The 16,562-nt window shown below is 42.3% G+C and overlaps 2 protein-coding genes across 10 annotated transcripts in view; one reads left to right on the top strand and one right to left on the bottom strand.

Moving 5' to 3' along the window:
* Window positions 1–9,211, bottom strand: part of FAAP24 (FA core complex associated protein 24) — a 67,549-nt gene extending 58,338 nt beyond the window's left edge. For 3 of the 6 annotated variants that reach the window (XM_073307867.1, XM_073307866.1, XM_073307863.1), the window contains exons 1-4: window positions 9,124–9,211; window positions 7,940–8,083; window positions 1,413–1,552; window positions 777–929 (exon numbers count right to left, since the gene is read on the bottom strand). In XM_073307867.1, coding sequence (XP_073163968.1) covers window positions 777–929; window positions 1,413–1,552; window positions 7,940–8,051 — 405 coding nt within the window. In that variant the 5' untranslated portion in view covers window positions 8,052–8,083; window positions 9,124–9,211. Of the gene's footprint in view, window positions 1–776; window positions 930–1,412; window positions 1,553–7,939; window positions 9,090–9,118 lie in introns of those variants that run through there. The other 3 variants (XM_073307864.1, XM_073307865.1, XM_073307868.1) reach the window with 3 other exon arrangements.
* Window positions 9,212–9,389: 178 nt separating this feature from the next.
* CEP89 (centrosomal protein 89) overlaps window positions 9,390–16,562 on the top strand; it is a 133,774-nt gene continuing 126,601 nt past the window's right edge. For all 4 annotated transcript variants that reach the window (XM_073307850.1, XM_073307847.1, XM_073307849.1 and 1 more), the window contains exons 1-4: window positions 9,390–9,488; window positions 11,633–11,739; window positions 14,979–15,137; window positions 15,827–16,028. In XM_073307850.1, the coding sequence (XP_073163951.1) occupies window positions 9,450–9,488; window positions 11,633–11,739; window positions 14,979–15,137; window positions 15,827–16,028 (507 nt within the window). In that variant the 5' untranslated portion in view covers window positions 9,390–9,449. The remainder of the gene's footprint in view (window positions 9,489–11,632; window positions 11,740–14,978; window positions 15,138–15,826; window positions 16,029–16,562) is intronic.

Genomic DNA, 16,562 nt, shown 5'->3' with positions numbered 1-16,562 from the left:
TCAGTTTTCATAGTAAAACCAAATTTTACTTACATCAGGTTAGTGTTGTATTTTCTCTGTTGAGGCTTTCATTTCTTGGGCTCTGCTCTGAAGTAACTCTTTAAGCAGGGTTTTGTCTTATCTGACCTTTATTACCAGCACTTCAGTTTTCTCAGCTGATTCCCTCACAATGAAGTGCCTTTGATTAACCAGTGATTTTGGTAAGGCAAACATATATTTCCCATTAGTTTAGACGAAGGCCTGCCAAGTCTTATAGAAAAATCTACTAGTTTCCTAACACGAATTAGTACTCCGATCCCACCATCTGCTCAGATAAATGAGCAACTGAGTAGGTGGAAATATAGCAGTGAGAGTACCAGATCTTAAAGACAACAAATATAAAGATAGATATAGTACTTCTGGCCTGAGAAGACCTCAAAGCCCTAAACATGCACATACTGGACAAAGAAGTTCAGTGAAGAAAGCTTGCTGGCATATTCCAATGCATACCCACATGGGGAAATCCAAATTCAGTTTTCCCCAAGTTGGCCCCTTGCTTCTTAAACTTACAGGTGCTAAGAACGACAAGGAGGGAGCAATATGTTATTTTTGAGTGATCTCTCTATTCCGCAGAGAATGCGCAAAGCAGAGTTGAAAATCCAGGAGAGGATCATGTGTAACTCTTAACTTGGAATACAAGTTGCTGAGACATGAAAATAAATAAATAAATAAATAAAAAGCAACACATTTTCAGACTTAATTGATGTTTGCTCACTGGCACAGACATTAGTACTTACTAGCTGGATAATAAGTTGAGATGCTTCTCCCTGATTGGCCACTGGAAGTAATGTCATTCCAAGTTCTAGCACAATAAACTTCTGCACTGCCGGAAAGTATTGATCACTTATCTGGGTTTTTTCAACTATCACAATCCCATGAAGACTGCTGGCCTTTGATAAAGAAAAACAACAGTGAGGGGAAACAAGTCTTACATCTAGCGATACTTCTCCAAATGGTTAAGCAACAGCCCTGCCCATCAGGGAGTCAATACTGAAGAAGGAGGAGAGGAAAATGTACATCAAACCCCCTTTTACACCAGCCTAAAAAGGAGTCAATATGGGTCTAGGAATGACCCATAGTATTTGCTGCAATACTTTATTGGAAATTCTAGAAAACAAGAGTGATTAAACAGATTTAGTGGATGTTTAAGTCAGTTTTCAGATGGAAAACTTTTTAAATGAATTTAAGTCCAATAGGAAACAAAACAAAATATTCATCAAAATCTGATTATTAGAATGTTTTCTATTTTTGAAGCTTAGGATAATGAATTGAATTATTAATGTGGATTCTTCTATTAAGGGGTAATAACCTCAGGTTTTCTAATGGGAGCTTTTCCTTTCCCCGCTTTTTTTTAAACTTTGTGTAGGACTTACATTTCTAAACCGAACAAGACGTCTTTTGAAGCCATTTCCTGCCACCAAATCTGCTTCAGAAATATACAAAATGCAAGATCTGTTTGAAAGATGAAAATCCACAAGTCCTAAGCCATCTTCAAGAATTAGCTTAATTTTCCCTTAAAAATAAGATTGTAAAAAGAAAACTGTAACAATAAAACCTGGTTTTATATTGCCTTGACAGATATTTTCCATTAAAATACAGGAACTTCATGCTCCAATCTTGCAAATACTTATGCTGGTGGTTAAGTCCCACTGACTTCAGAAAGCTTGTTTGACTATTTATTGTATACCTTAGAAAAGTCTTCATTCTCTCCTGACTACATATTTTGCAAATTGATGTCAAACCGTTTCCCTTAAAAAACGGAGGTCCCAATCCTTCAAAAATGTATGTTATTTGCATTATTGTATTATTATATATTGTAGAACCTAGAAACCCTAGTCATGGACTAGAACTCCACTGTGCGAGGCACTCTACAAACACAGAGCAAAAAGACAGTCCCTGCCCCAAAAAGCATACAACCCAATATAGATGAGAGATGGATACAGACAGGAGAGTATAAGGAAACAGTGAGACAATGTTGGTCAGCATAATAGGCAGTGGTCTCAGCACACCAGCCACCTAACTGCTGCCATGATTTTTGTGTAGGCATCACAGCAAAGGAAAGTCCTAAGGAAAAATTTGAAGGAACACAATGAAGTGGTTTTGCAGATAATTACCAGAGCATGAGGGGCAGCATGAGAAAAAGCACCAAGCTGCTTGTTTGAAATTTTAAAAAGTGAGCGATGGAGGCGGGCATCATGGACTGACTGGGGGCAGGAAATGACATATTGGTAGTGAGATATGATAGGTAGGGTGAAGATAGGAGGGATGCAAAGAGCAGTGGCATGGTCAAAATGACAGACTAGGAAAATGATTTTTGCAGCAGCATTCTGAATGGATATCAGAGGGCAAGACTGCATTTCTCAAGCCCAGAGAGCAGGATGCTGCAGTAATCAAGACACAAGATGATGAGAGTTGCATGACAGTTTTAGTTATGTGGATGAATAGGAAAGGCATAACTTTGTTATGTAACTTTGAGATGTTACACAGAAAAAAAAAATCTGCAAATCTGAATTTGAGGACCTAGAGAGAGGTCCCTATCTCTGTGGCTTGTGGTCACTGGATGCTGTAGTTTGCATATATACATATATTATAGATAAATAGAGCGTGCACGCATATCTGCTAGATCAGCAGCTGCATGCTGACAACCGATGGAGCTGCAAGAGAAGGAGAGGTTATGTAACCTGGACACAATGGCCTGATCCCACAGCCTACAGGTACTAAGAAATACCCAGATGGGACAAGCTGTGACCTGCATACAAGGAAGCAGACTATACTGAAGAATACTTCACCATTTTTGAAAGGTTATGTGAGGTGCATAAAGTTACAGAGGACAAGAAAGTCCCAACTTTGATTACTAAGCTCTCAAGTAAAGTATTAAATGTATTTAATGAAATGCCAACTGAAGAGGCTTTGAAATATGCCGAGTTTAAAAATGCTGTATTTCAAAGATTTCAGATTACTCCTAAAGCATAGAGTACAACATAATGAATAACAAGATGAGTCAGAGAATGTGTGTACAAGTTGTGTGATCCGATGAGAAAATGGGCTAAGAGGAAGGGGACAGACAATTATGACCAAATGTTTATTCTCTTAGCCCAGGAACAGTTCCTGAGCACAAATTCTGAAGAGATCAGCTAAGCTATTTGGGATAAACCCCTGGATTCAGTCCAAAAAGCTGATGATCTAGCTGATGCATATATGCAAGCTAAAGGCATCCAGTGACCAACAAGCTACAGAGGGAGGGGCAGAAGCCCATTGTAAAAGGGGGACCCTGTTTTAGTCTAGGAAGAAAGAGGGCGGTTGGGAGACCAGGCACTTACTCCCCAGAAAGGATCCCCTCCTAGAATCATACTCACAGACCCTGTGTACAAGAGAACAGTCCAAGAAGGTGTTTTATATGTGGTTCTACTGAACACATGAGAAACTGTCCTAAACTAAAATGAATCTAAGCCCACATCCCATCCAACACAGGTTAATGCAGCTGTCATTAGCACAGAGGTGCCTACAGGGCCTTTCATTAATTTGGTGACGTCTGACCTGTTGGAGGTGGTCAGGGAATTTATTAAAGTTGCCCAAGTGAATGGCAAAGAATGCCTACAGTGGGGAGAGACTGGTGCCCAGATTTCTCTGGTCAGGGAAAGCATGGTAAAAGAGAATGACATGTTACTTGGCCAGTAGGTAGAGTTCCTGGCACCGGGAAGATATAAATTCCTGTGCCTTTGGGTAAGTTGCATCTGTAGTGGGAAGGCTCAAAGGGTACCTTAAAAAGTTGGGGCCCTGGAAATGCTGGTGGGAAGTGACATCTTAACTATGTCTAAGGTGGTTAATATTGTAACCCATAGTAAAAAGGGCTACTGTTCTGTGATGCCAGACGGGAATGGTAAAGACGCAGAAACTACTGTGGATGGAGGGGAAACACTTCCAGCTCTGGCTCAGCAGAAGGAAGCAGTGTGTTTTCAAGTATGGGAGAGGTTGATTCAAACTCCTGTGTAGCAGAGAGAAGTAGCATGAGAGTGGGGCTATGTGGGGAGGAGTTAATCCATTACTGCAGAAGCGGTCCCTGTTGTCAATTGCCAGTGTTTTACAGCTGAATGGAGGGCAGATCCCACTGTGGGGTGCATAAGGGGACATGTCCTTGAGGGAACCTCAGTAAGGAACAATGCAGAAAGGTTTTTTGAAGAAGGAAAGCTCCCATGGGGAAGGACAAAAACCTGGGAAACCTTACAAGAAACTAGTTGTGCCTGCCCTGCACCATGGGGAGTTAACGTTGCTAGCCCACAACTGCCCTTTTGCTGGCCACGTGGGGCACAGAGAACCTTCAATAAGTTAAAGAAGAATTTAATGGCCAGGGATACAGAATAATGTGAGGAATTATTGCAGATCTTGTGAGTTATGTCAGAAGAGACCGACCTGCATGACTCTAAAAAGTTCCTCTTCACCCCTTGCCTGTGATACAAGAGGCAGTCTGTAGGGAAGCAACAGACACTGCGGGACCTATCTCCTGTCCAACCCAAAAGGGGAAGAGATATCTTGGTTGAAGTGGATTTTGCCCCTAGATATCCAAAGGCAGTAGCTCTATCTAACACAGAAGCTGACCCTGTGGCAAAAGCCCTTTTCACTATTTTCAACACAGTGGGTTTCTCTAAAGAGATTTTAATCAGAGTGTGGGGTCAAATTTCATGTCCCAGCAGCATGTTACAGTGACGTAGTTGGCAGGATTTACCCACAGCTTGCTGTTTTAACTGAGGTTTACACTTCAAGAACTGGTAAAATAGTTTTAAGTGATTCTCAAGTGGAATCACTGGCTGCAAAAAGTTATAGTTTTATTATTTTCTGTTTGTTTATTTCGGGTGAGGAACTAGAAAAAAAGGAAGTGCAAAATTGAGTAGACATGCTAAAGCAGAGGTGGGCAAACTACAGCCTGCGGGTCACATCCGGCCCTTGGGACCATCCTCCCCAGCCCTTGAGCTCCTGGCCAGATGGCTGGCTCCGGCCAGGTGGCTTGGCTTCCAGTCCTGCTGCTCTGAGTGGCACAGTAAGGGGGCAGGGAGGTTGGATAAGGGGCAGGGGGTCCTAGGGGGGCAGTCAGGGATGGGGAATAGGGAGAGTTAGATAGACTTGGGAGTCCTGGGGGGCCTGTCAGGGGGCGGGGGTGTGGATAGGTTGGGGCAGTTACGGGACGGGGAGGTTGGATAGGGGGTGGGGCCCCGGGATGGTGGTTAGGGGCGGGGGGTTCTGGGAGGCAGCGGTCAGGGGACAAGGAGCAGGGGGGCATTGGATGGGTCGGAGGTTCTGAGGGGGGCAGTCACGGGGTGGGAAGTGGGAGGGGGTGGGTGGTGGAGGGGGCCAGGCTGTTTGGGGAGGCACAACCTTCTCTACCTGGCCCTCTATACAGTTTTGCAACCCTGATGTGGCCCTCAGGCCCAAAAGTTTGCCCACCCCTGTGCTAAAGGAAACAAAGGCAAAGACATAGCCCTCAATGAGGCAGCCACACAATTCAAAGTGGCCGAGACAGAGTTACAGAAGTTGGAGGTGGCTGAGTGGACCAAAAAAGATGGAAATGGCTAATATGGAGGACTGTGACCACCAGAAATGGAAAACACACCAATGAGACTGTGACCACCAGAAATGGAAAACACACCAATGAGCCAGAAAAGCTGATCTGAGAGCCAAGGAAAGGGAGGCAGAAACCTGTAGCATGTAACAGTGGCACTGATAAAATAGTTTTAAGTGATTCTTAAGTAACACAGCTGGGAACAGCTAAAGAAAGGTTATAGTTTTATTATTTTCTGTTTGTTTATTCTGGGAAAGAAACAGAACAAAGGAAAGCATACCGTAAAGATGAGTAAGCAGCAGAAAAGGCCAGAGACTGAACCCGAAGGGATCAATTTGACTCTAGAAACAAAAGACGACTTTAAGATATGAAGTCTTTTTGTATGTCCTTAAGCAGCAGACAAGGAAAACCATCACCTTGGACCCTGCAGGGATCCTAGCTAAGAATTAGCCAGCTATTGTGAGGAAACGAAGATGGGTGAAGAAGCTAACTTGAACAAGACTGTAGCTTCTTAAGGTAGATTTTAACCATGAGAAAGTGTATTTTTTACTTTTGTAAACCATTTGTGTAACCATTTCTATCTTTATTCCTTCTACCTTATATCACTTAACTTATGTTCTTTCATTAACAAACATGTTTTATTTTTGATTATAAACCTACTCAGTGCAGTGTTTGAAGGGAAGGGTGTGTTAACCCCAGTTAATAAGCTGTAATGTACTGACTCTTTAAAAGAGCAGAGAACTTAATATCTTCCGCAAATGTATAGTGATAAGTTCTTTGCCTCGTAGAGTGCCATCTCTGAGGAGCTCAGGGGCTGGAATTCAGTGATTGTTACCTGCTAGGTAAGGGTTAAGACTGGTAGAGTCTTGAGGGGTTTGTTGATAAGGAAGACAGGCTGGTGTGGCAGAGAGCTGACAATCTAATCTACAGCAAAGCTCACTCCTGGTGAGGCAGAGATAACACGGTAGCTCACAGCTCTGGGTATCCCCAGCAACATGTTACAATAATCTGAATTTGAGGACCTAGAGAGAGGTCCAAGTCGAAAAGGACACCCAGTTCATGGATCTGAGTGACAGGTAGAATGGTAGTGTTGTCCACAGTGATCAGTAAATGAGGTAGCAAGGAGATGTATGCATGCGAAGCTTTGCTTTAGCCATGTTGAGCTCAGTCAATGACTAGACATCTGCAAGATAACAGAGAGTCAAGCAAAGTTTTTAGTTTGGACAGAGAAGAAAAATCTGAAGTAGAGGTGTATCTGTGAGTTGTAAGCATAGAGATATTATTGTAGCTGAATTTGTGTTTGTGGGTGAGACTACCCAGAGATAAGGTGGAAGAGGAGAAAAGAAGGGGACCCAAGGACAGAGCCCTGTGGAACCCCCACAGAAAGCTGGGGGTAGGGTGGGGGGAGAGAAGGGAGAAGAAAAGGATCATCTGAAGGAGGAATTATAAAAGTAGAAGAACCAGGAGAGGACACAGTCATGGAAGCCAAGAGAGTACATATTTCAAAAACAGCAGTCTACAGTGTTGAAGGTGGCGGACAGGTCAAGGGAGATGAGGATGCAGTACTGGTTCTGAGATTTGGCTAAGAAGAGGTAATTAGAGAGTTTGGAAAAAAAGAGGTTTCAGTTGAGTGCAAGAGGCAGAAACCAGAGCAGAGAGGGTCTAGGATTGAACTGGAGAAGAGAAGCTTCAAACAGCAACTGTAAACAGCCCCATTCAATGAGCTTAGAGATAAAAGGGAGAGGCAAGTGGGGTCAAGGGCAGTTTTAAGATGGGAAAGACTGAAGCATGTTTACATTGTGAGGAGAAAGAGTCAGAGAGAGGAGTGGGAGGCTGGCATTAGTGTTAACTTCCAAAATATATAGCCAAAGAATGGGGGCTTTCTTCAGTAAAGCACATTTTCAACAAAAACAAGCTTTTTGTTAGGACTTTTAACTAACTTCTATGTGATTCTAAAAGCATCTCCTAAATATGACTTGATCCTGAACCTAGACACACTAATGTGGTCTCTATACCCAGGTAGAGCCCAGGGACTTCAATTGGGTCTACCCCCATGGATCCATTTTCAGAACTTGGGCCTATGTTTGTAAAGAATATTATTCTAATACAGGTTACTGGCAGCTTCTCATTTGTATTGCACAGAGAGTGAGCGTGACTGGACTGAAGCTAGGATATGGAAAACAATGCTATGATGGACACACGGGAACTTTTAAGCCAGTAGAATTGCAGTTTACTTTATTTTAAAATTCTATATAGGACAAAGCAGATTGCTTGATGAGCTGGAATCAGTATTAAAACCACTTTGAAAAGAGTTATTATATTTTTGTGCTTTATTTACATGCTTACCTTGTAATCCTTGAGCTATCTGTGACCCTCTCCATTTCTCATTTCCAATCACATGTCCGTAAGGGACACTGACAGCTCCTGCTTTGACAGGAGTGGTTTCTTTTGCTGTCATTTAAACTCCTTTTAAATGTTATTTACCAGCAGCTAAACAGGGGAATGTGAAAAATGTTATTTCATTCCTTACCACCCAGCCTCAAAATCCATCCAACAGTCTAGTCTGGCTGCAATCATCTGCAGCAGGTTCTAGCCAGTTCTTCAAAATGCACTGTATTAGATGGTTAAATAATAAAACAGGAGAGGAAGGATATTTTTGTGGTTCAAACACAGGCCTAGAAATCAGAAGAAGTAGGTTCTATTCACAGCTCCGCCATCAATTGGAAAAAAACCCAAATTTAAAGTTCAACCCCACAATTTCATCCATCAGTCTTCAAAAGCCCTTTCAATGCCTTCAGTTGTCTCTGAAAGTTTTTTGTATTTTAATAGAAAGGTCACTGAAGAAATATTTGCCAATGCCAAGTGGTCAAAAATCCAGAGTCAGACTCCCAGAAATGAGATTAGCTTAAAATATTTTTAAAAGTTTTTTCCTCTAGTTTTGAGCCTTTGGGGCTCACATTTCCAAGCTTTTCTCTGTAACCATGAGGGTTAGCTGCATGTTTAGGTTCCCCTGTAATCACATGACTCCAAGAGACAAGACTTTAAGAAAAAACACCAAATACCCCATGAGTCAGTGATGTTGGGAACTGGGAGCTGTGCCAGAGAAGCCAACCCAGTCTCGCAGAGACAGACATTCACAGCACATACATTGCAGGACCCTTCCCGAGCGCCTAGCAGTCGTTCACACTGGGAGTGTCTGGGCCTCAGTGAGGCGAAGGCTTGCACTGACGCCGGCCCACAGCGCTCTGAACCTGCTGCTGTGAGGAAACAGGCCGTAGCCGTGCGGCAGGGCAGCGGCTGAACAGTGCACAGGGACCCCAGGCTCTGTCATCCCCATCGAATAGGAAAGCAGCAGCAGCCCAAGCTCCCCGCGCGAACCACCCGAGCGCTTTAAGGGGCTGGCCGGCCACGACACTAGTGTTAACGCCCAGTCGCTTACAGGAGCGCCATGGGATTATCCCCCTTCCGTGGGATATCCGCGCCGCTTTCGAGACCCCTCCCCCTCAACTGTCTAGAACGGCTAACCTCACCGTCCGGTGCCGCCAGAACCGCTGTCCTCGGCTCACGCGGCTGCCAGCAAACCAGACCAGAGCCGCGCCAAATGCTGAAGATGATTGACACAGGCAACCACCAATAGGAGTCGAGAGTCGCCAATAGCAAACGCAGGGCGGGAAGGTAGACATCGGTAACGGCTGAGGGTTGCTAAGGGGAGCGGAAGGTTAAGTCAGGCCAGCGCTGATTGGCTGCGGCTTTCCCTTTCTCCAATCAGGCACGCTGTTGTTGTAAAGCCGGTTGTGAAGGGGTACGTTCTGTGAGTCCAAGTCTGGCTTTAGTCTCTGCTTCTCAGCCTGCGCTTATGGCGCTTAGTTTCAGGAGAGGCCGGAAGGGCCCCTTTGTGAGTATTATCCTGCAAGTCCGAGGGGGGTCAAAGGTCGACGGGGGTCACTGCCCAACGGAGGGGACCCCGGGGGCGTGGCCGGTGAGCGGGTGGACCCCCTTCTCCGCCCCCCCCCCCCAGCAGTGCTGAGCAAGAGGCGGCAGAGCTACGTACAGTCCGGCTTTAGCCTGGCCCAGGTGGCCCCAGAGGCTGGACCTGCCCCTTCTGCAGAGACCGTGGTGAATGTGAAGCGCTTGCCAGGCCCCTGACACCAAACGCGAATCCCGTTATTACATGAGGATGGCCAAGAGTCCCACGTAGGAGAGGCTTGCGCGAACCGTCGTTATCCCTTCTCTGAGTGATGCTGGGGAGACGCCCCAGCAACAGTTCAGCAGCATTTTCGCTTGTCTCTACTAGCTGCTGGGAAAAGGGGACCCGTCTAAACACTGTAGATCAGCTGCTCCCCCACTAGACAACGTAAATCTCATCATGCCTGGCGCTAACCTGACATTGAAATTGCGGGTTCGGTGGTTTGTTCAATGTTCAAAACCAGAAGACGCGCCCAGGTTGCACTGGATGATGCGGGGGAGTTCTGCGAAGGGAGTGGTTTGGCATCTGGGAGGAGAGAGTAAATAGGGCCCACTCTCTTTTCTCACTCAGTTCTTTAACTACCTCCTCTCTCTTCTGTCCCCACCCCCAAAGTGCCACACGGTGGCCCCCAGGGCCATCCCAGTCTGTCATTCACCTTTGGGGCAGGGGAGAAGTGGGGATACCAATGCAGGCTGGGCAATAGCCACTTGTACAATGTAATGCCTTTAGACTTGTCGTGCTGTCTGACTTTGTCCAAGAAACACATGTGCACGCACCTAGCTTATGCTGTTTCAGCAGCTCAGTTGGTAGTAGAAAATTTAGGTTACAAAGACTGCTTGGATTCACAAAAAAACAGCACATAACTTTTTTTAAACTGATTTGGGCACAGATGCATTCTTGGATTTCAGAGAACACTCAGAACGCACATTACAATATAGATAACATAATTAATTGAAGTTTTTTCATTATGAGAATAAAAAAATGAATCGTTTAACTTTTTGTTGCTTTCTTGCTGCTCTGGGTGGAGTTCTAGCCTGCTGTTCACACTGTTACTTTTACCTCTTAATAATAATAGGAAGACCTCCATACTAATTACGAGACCATTAAATGTTTCACTTAAACAAAATAGGATGGGTCATGTCAATTCAGAACATTGGCTATTAAATCCAGGACCTGGAAGCACAAGCCTCTACTTGATAATTCAGATGAAAGAGAGAGTTTTTGTAATGCACCACCAACTCAGGAGCTAGTAAATTAGTACAGTTACCTGAAAAGGCAAAATTCCTTCCCAATTTGTATAGCTGTCAGTTTACTCCCACATCAAGATAATAAAAGGACATTTAAGGATCAGAACAAATTCCCTTCAGCTGAAATCTTAAATACATACCCCCTTCTACTACCCAAAATAGTGAAATGTGCCCAGAGGGTTAGGCCCTGGTGCAGCAAACTCCCTTGTAAAAGAGTTACCAGTGCTAGCTCTACTCAACTAGTACTAAGCATTATGGAAGTCTCAGGGGCTACTTCATAATATTTCTTCCCCATTTAAACGAAACTTTATGAATGATTTAATTTTAATTTATTTCCCCATCTCATGTTGCTCTATCTGGTGATCCCCTGTGACTAACTGAAGTGGTAGTACTGATAGACCCTTCAACTAGTGTCTTCTGCATAGTCATCTTCACTAGAGGAAGGATCACATTGTGGTAATGTTGGGGAGGCAGAGTTTAAAAAATTTGGAAGAAACACATTCCCTTTTGGCACCACTACCCCTAACATGCACAAAAAGTGGTGGTGGTAGCAAGTGCAGTTCAGAACCTTATTTTTGTGACTTGGGAGTAATGGGAAAAATACACGTGTGGGATTTGAATTAATCACAAACTCTTACCTAGTGGTAGCACTTATTAATATAATTTAAAAATCGTATCTAGAATCTCTTGAAATCATCTGTGGACATTAATTTGCATGTAAGTGTTCTCCCCTTTTGTGTTATTTTGTATCATGAGTGTATATGTTCAGTTTTGTGTTGTTATCCTTCTGATCATTGCCAACTAACTTTATTTTAAATTGTCTAGAAACATATATCTCATGGCCTGGTCCCTGCTGCTACCATAGCTCCTAAACCTGCAGTTCCCCGCACCCCTCCCCCTCGTAGTCCAAACCCTTCTCCAGAAAGGCCCAGGTAGGTTTTAAAGTTACTTCTTTTTCCTCTCTTAAGTATCATTAATTACAGTGGAATTACAATAATCAGTGTAGCAGAATTGTATGATTAGAATAATTGCATATCTATACTGTAGCTCTTATATGTAACCTTTTTCTCAAGTGGAATATATTTTCTGTATAGGACAATTTGTTTGAACTACTAAGATCTATATTCTTCTCCCCTTCCCAGAAGCATTCTTAATACCAGAATAATGCCAAAGCCATATCCTGTAGCCTTTATGTACATGTAACTCCTGTTGAAATTACTAGGAATTGTTACATGCAGTAGGTCTAATTTGGACTATTTTTTGTCTAAGTGGAGCTTATCATAAGAACATAAGAATGGCCCTACTGGGTCAGACCAAAGGTCCATCTAGCCCAGTAGCCTGTCTTCTGACATTGACCAGTGCCAGATGAATGAACAGGTGATGAATGAACAGGGAATGAACAGAACAGGTAATCATCAAGTGATCCATCCACTATCGCTCATTCCCAGCTTCTGGCAAACAGAATTCCTCTTAATTCATATAATCAAGGATTAAATACAGGTGTGAGAAGCACTATGATTTCTTGACAATTCGAAAAGACACTTGTTTTAAGTTTTGACAAAAGTTAATTTAATGTGTTATTAGAGGTTTCAGAGTAACAGCCATGTTAGTCTGTCTTTGCAAACAGAAAAGGAGTACTTGTGGCACCTTAGAGATTAACCAATTTATTTGAGCATGAGCTTTCGTGAGCTACAGCTCACTTCATCGGATGTTATTAGAGTACAGCAAATTTTAATGGAGGTTATTTGAGTTTCCATTTTCTTGTAGTTAGTCTAGCAGTACAAAAAATCTGTTGCATGAAAACTGAGGATCTGGATATTCAATATTTAATGAAGGCCAGTAGCATATCAAGCATTCTAAATGTAGACAAAGGTCCTTGATCCAACAGCTTCAAGTTTAAGAACGTGATGCTGTTGCCTCCCCACAGGCAAAATTCCCCTTAGTTTACTTACAGAGTGACTGCATTATCAGGCCCTGTCAAGGTTCCTTCACCACCCTGAACTCTAGGGTACAGATGTGGAGACCTGCATGAAAGACCTCCTAAGCTTATTCTTACCAGCTTAGGTTAAAAACTTCCTCAAGATACAAAGTTTGCCTTGTCCTTGAACCCTATGCTGCCACTACCCAAGCGTGTTAAACAAAGAACAGGGAAAGAGCCCACTTGGAGACATCTTCCCCCCACAAATATTCCCCCAAGCCCTATACTCCCTTTCCTGGGGAAGGCTTGATAAAAATCCTTACCAATTTGTACAGGTGAACATAGACCCAAACACTTGGATCTTAAGAACAATGAAAAAGCAATCAGGTTCTTAAAAGAAGACTTTTAATTAAAGAAAAAGTAAAAGAATCAACTCTGTAAAAATCAGGATGGTAAATACCTTACAGGGTATTCAGATTCAAAACATAGAGAATCCCTCTAGGCAAAACCTTAAGTTACAAAAGGACATAAAAACAGGAATATACATTTCATTCAGCACAGCTATTTTACCAGACATTAAACAAAAGAAATCTAATGCATTTCTGTTCCCAGCAAAAGCATCACACAGATAGACAGACCCTTTGTTCCCCCCTCCCCAGTTTTTAAAGTATCTTGTCTCCTCATTGGTCATTTTGATCAGGTGCCAACGAGGTTATCTTAGCTTCTTAACCCTTTACAGGTGAAAGGGTTTTGCATCTGGCCAGGAGGGATTTTATAGTTATGTATACAGAAAGGTGGTTACCCTTCTGTTTATATTTATGACAGGCCCTAAATAAGACCACCAGTACAAAAGAAGGCCCCAGTCCTGCAGTTCATAACATGCAGACAGGTAGGCAGCCTGACCCTGTGAACATGTGTACATGAAAGAAGTTGAGTTCATTGGGGCTACTCATATGTATGTTGAAATGAGAGGTATATGATCAAGTAGTAGGTTTTTATTTGGGGAGAGGAATTTTTCACAAGGAGTGGAATAAGATTATTTTTAAAAAGATTATTATTAAAGTAACTGCAAAAAAATGCAACCTCAGTTAAATCAGAATTTAGAAACCAAATTAAAATCTAAAAGAAAAAAAGTTTGTATGACTGAATTAACACCAAAAAGCTGGTTTGAAGGAAAACAATTAAAAAAAACAAAAGCTTTCCTACTTCACTGTACTTAGGTGCTGTCAGGACTGACTTTAGAAGTACTGGTCTCCTCAAGTGAAGAATGCATTAATATCCCTACACTAAAGGAAAAAAAGTTTACAGTTTATTAAATAATTATGTAATTAAAAGTGTCACCCCTTCAACAGGTGCTCCTAAAATAGGTGTGAAAGTAAGAAAATTAAATAAAACATCCTTTGAGTTAGCAATGCATACCATTTGCACCGTATAAATGTTATAAGTTATTTTTCTGTTCCTTTCCATTTTTAGTCCCCTACTGCAGTTCACTCTCTCTCCTTTCTGTACATTTCCCCTCACTCCTGTGGTTGTTTTTCAGTCTTCTTTCTGTGTCAGTCCCCATCTGTTTCCTTCCTGTGTCTAGTATGTCCTCAGTCAATCCCAGTTCATTCTACCTTCTCTTTGGCTCTCAAGTTCTCTGTTTTCTTGTGATTTTATTTCACCTTTTTTACTCTCTGATTCCATTGTTTTTTTCTTTCCACCTTCCTCTCCTCACCCTTCAACTCCATCCTCCCAAAATATACTCCCTTTCCCTTATCCCAGTTCACAATCCTACAGCATTAGTTGCCAGCCTCAAAGTCAACAGCAGAAGCAGAGTAGGGAATATAGGCCCACCAACTACATTGAAGGATGTGGGGTACTCCTTACAACATGTCACCTGCGGATGATACTGGGTACTGTGGAATGCTTGAGGCAGATTCTGCCCTCAGTTTCACATGTGCAAGTCCATGAAAGTAACAGATTTCTGTGCATGTGATGTAATGAAGTGTGATACGGTACACATTTTACACAGAATTCTGCAGTGCCTCGTTATAGCTGAGTTTATGCCTTAACTATCTTTGTGCACTGGTGGTTTAAATCAGTTCCTTTAATATTTTAAGTTTTTTTTATTATATGATTGTTAAATCTTAAACTTTGTGCTATTGCCTAATTAATGAAGGTACTTCACAAAAGTTACAGATAACAGTTTTGAGCCATAGAGAATACATTACTGCGTGTTTTATTTCACTGTTTTATTTTGCTTTCTTCTAGATCTGCCCTAGCAGCAGCTATTCTAGTGACAACTTTAACTGGGCGTACCATTGCTATTCCCCAGCCTCGTCAACGATCGCTTTCTGAAAGTGATACCAGCTGTTTGGAACAAGAGTGTTTTATTGAGCCCTATGCCACAGTCACTGAGCTCAAACTGGGGTAATGTACACTTTCTGTTCTAGCACCTCACATAGGAAGTAAAATCTGAAAATATGGTGGTACTCATAATAAGAGTTATGTGAAATCTTTTCAATCCCTAGCACTGAAATTACTCATTTAAACTTATCTTTTCCCTTCAGTGTCCTTGACTGAGTCCAGAGTGCACCCATTCCCCTTCCCCCATTTTCTCTTTCACATATGGCAGTGTTATAACCACATATTCCAGAGGGGAAAGACTAAATAGTGCAGCAAGGCATACCAGTAAAAATGTGTGCATGAATGTTTGCCAACTCACTCCAATTTGCACAATTATTCTTGGGGAATAATCTGAGTTGCACATAAGGTAATTCCCTTGACCCATACTATATTCTCCACAGACTACTCCATATGTAGAAATGGTAGACCTCTCTTTCTCTGTCCCCAATCTGGCAGTCCCATAAAAATACACTGTTTCATGTGTCTAACTACCAGAGGCGGGAGATGCAAATTTCCAATTTCACTGGCATAAACAAGAGTGTGAACAACTGAAATTCTGGACCATTGTGTTTGCCGCTAAAGAATTTAGTTGTCTTTTTTGGGCATCTGTTGTTGCATCTGATATATATGTTCAGTGTGATCTTTTCAGCTTTACTAGCCTTCGTTCTTTGGAAAATAATCGCTTTGTATTTTAAAGTGTTCTCCATTTGCAGGCCCAATTGGAAGCATGATGATAGTGAAAGATCTCCTGTGCAATCGCTGGAAGTGTCAGACAGTCATTGTGAAGATGAAGACATGGACACATATCTTTCAGAGACAGAAAAAGAGCCAGAGCACAACTATCAGAGTACAGCGAAAAGAGAGGAAAACTTCAGCAATGATGCTATTTATGCTGTTCCCTACAAAAATCAAAAGGTTGGTCACTTAGTTGCTTTTTCAAATTTTAATACAAAATGTAAGAATCTGAATGTCTGAAAAAGGGTTATTATATTTTTTTCTACTATTCATACACATAGTTTCCAGTTTTCATTTTTAATTCTTACCTCATGCTTCACTTACCTCTGGTTGGAGTTCTCCAAGTTAGTTTCATTCACACATCCACAGTTACCCACTTACTTTTCTGATGGTTTTGGGGTTTCTTCTATCAGAATTATTTAGAAGTTGCCAGGGAACATATGTGGTATTTTGGCACCTTATTTTACATTCAGTGAGAATGCATAATTGGCTGAGCAAAGCATGCAACCCTCAGTCCACATTTTGGAAGCAAAATTTTCTACAGAGCCTGCAGTCCAACCTTATTTGACACCTGCAATTTTGCAGGCACAAATGACAGATTATAGGTATCTGTTAATGTGATATACAGCTGCAAATGTTTGTGGGCACAAATCAGATAGCAATTTAAACTCTGTCATTTGTACCCTCAGTTGTTTACACTGGTAAGATTAGAAG

The sequence above is a fragment of the Lepidochelys kempii genome, chromosome 12 (genome assembly GCF_965140265.1).
Source record: "Lepidochelys kempii isolate rLepKem1 chromosome 12, rLepKem1.hap2, whole genome shotgun sequence".
Lineage (NCBI taxonomy): Eukaryota > Metazoa > Chordata > Testudines > Cheloniidae > Lepidochelys > Lepidochelys kempii.
The sequence above is the reverse complement of the archived record's forward strand: the minus strand, read 5'-3'. Positions and strand labels throughout refer to the sequence as shown.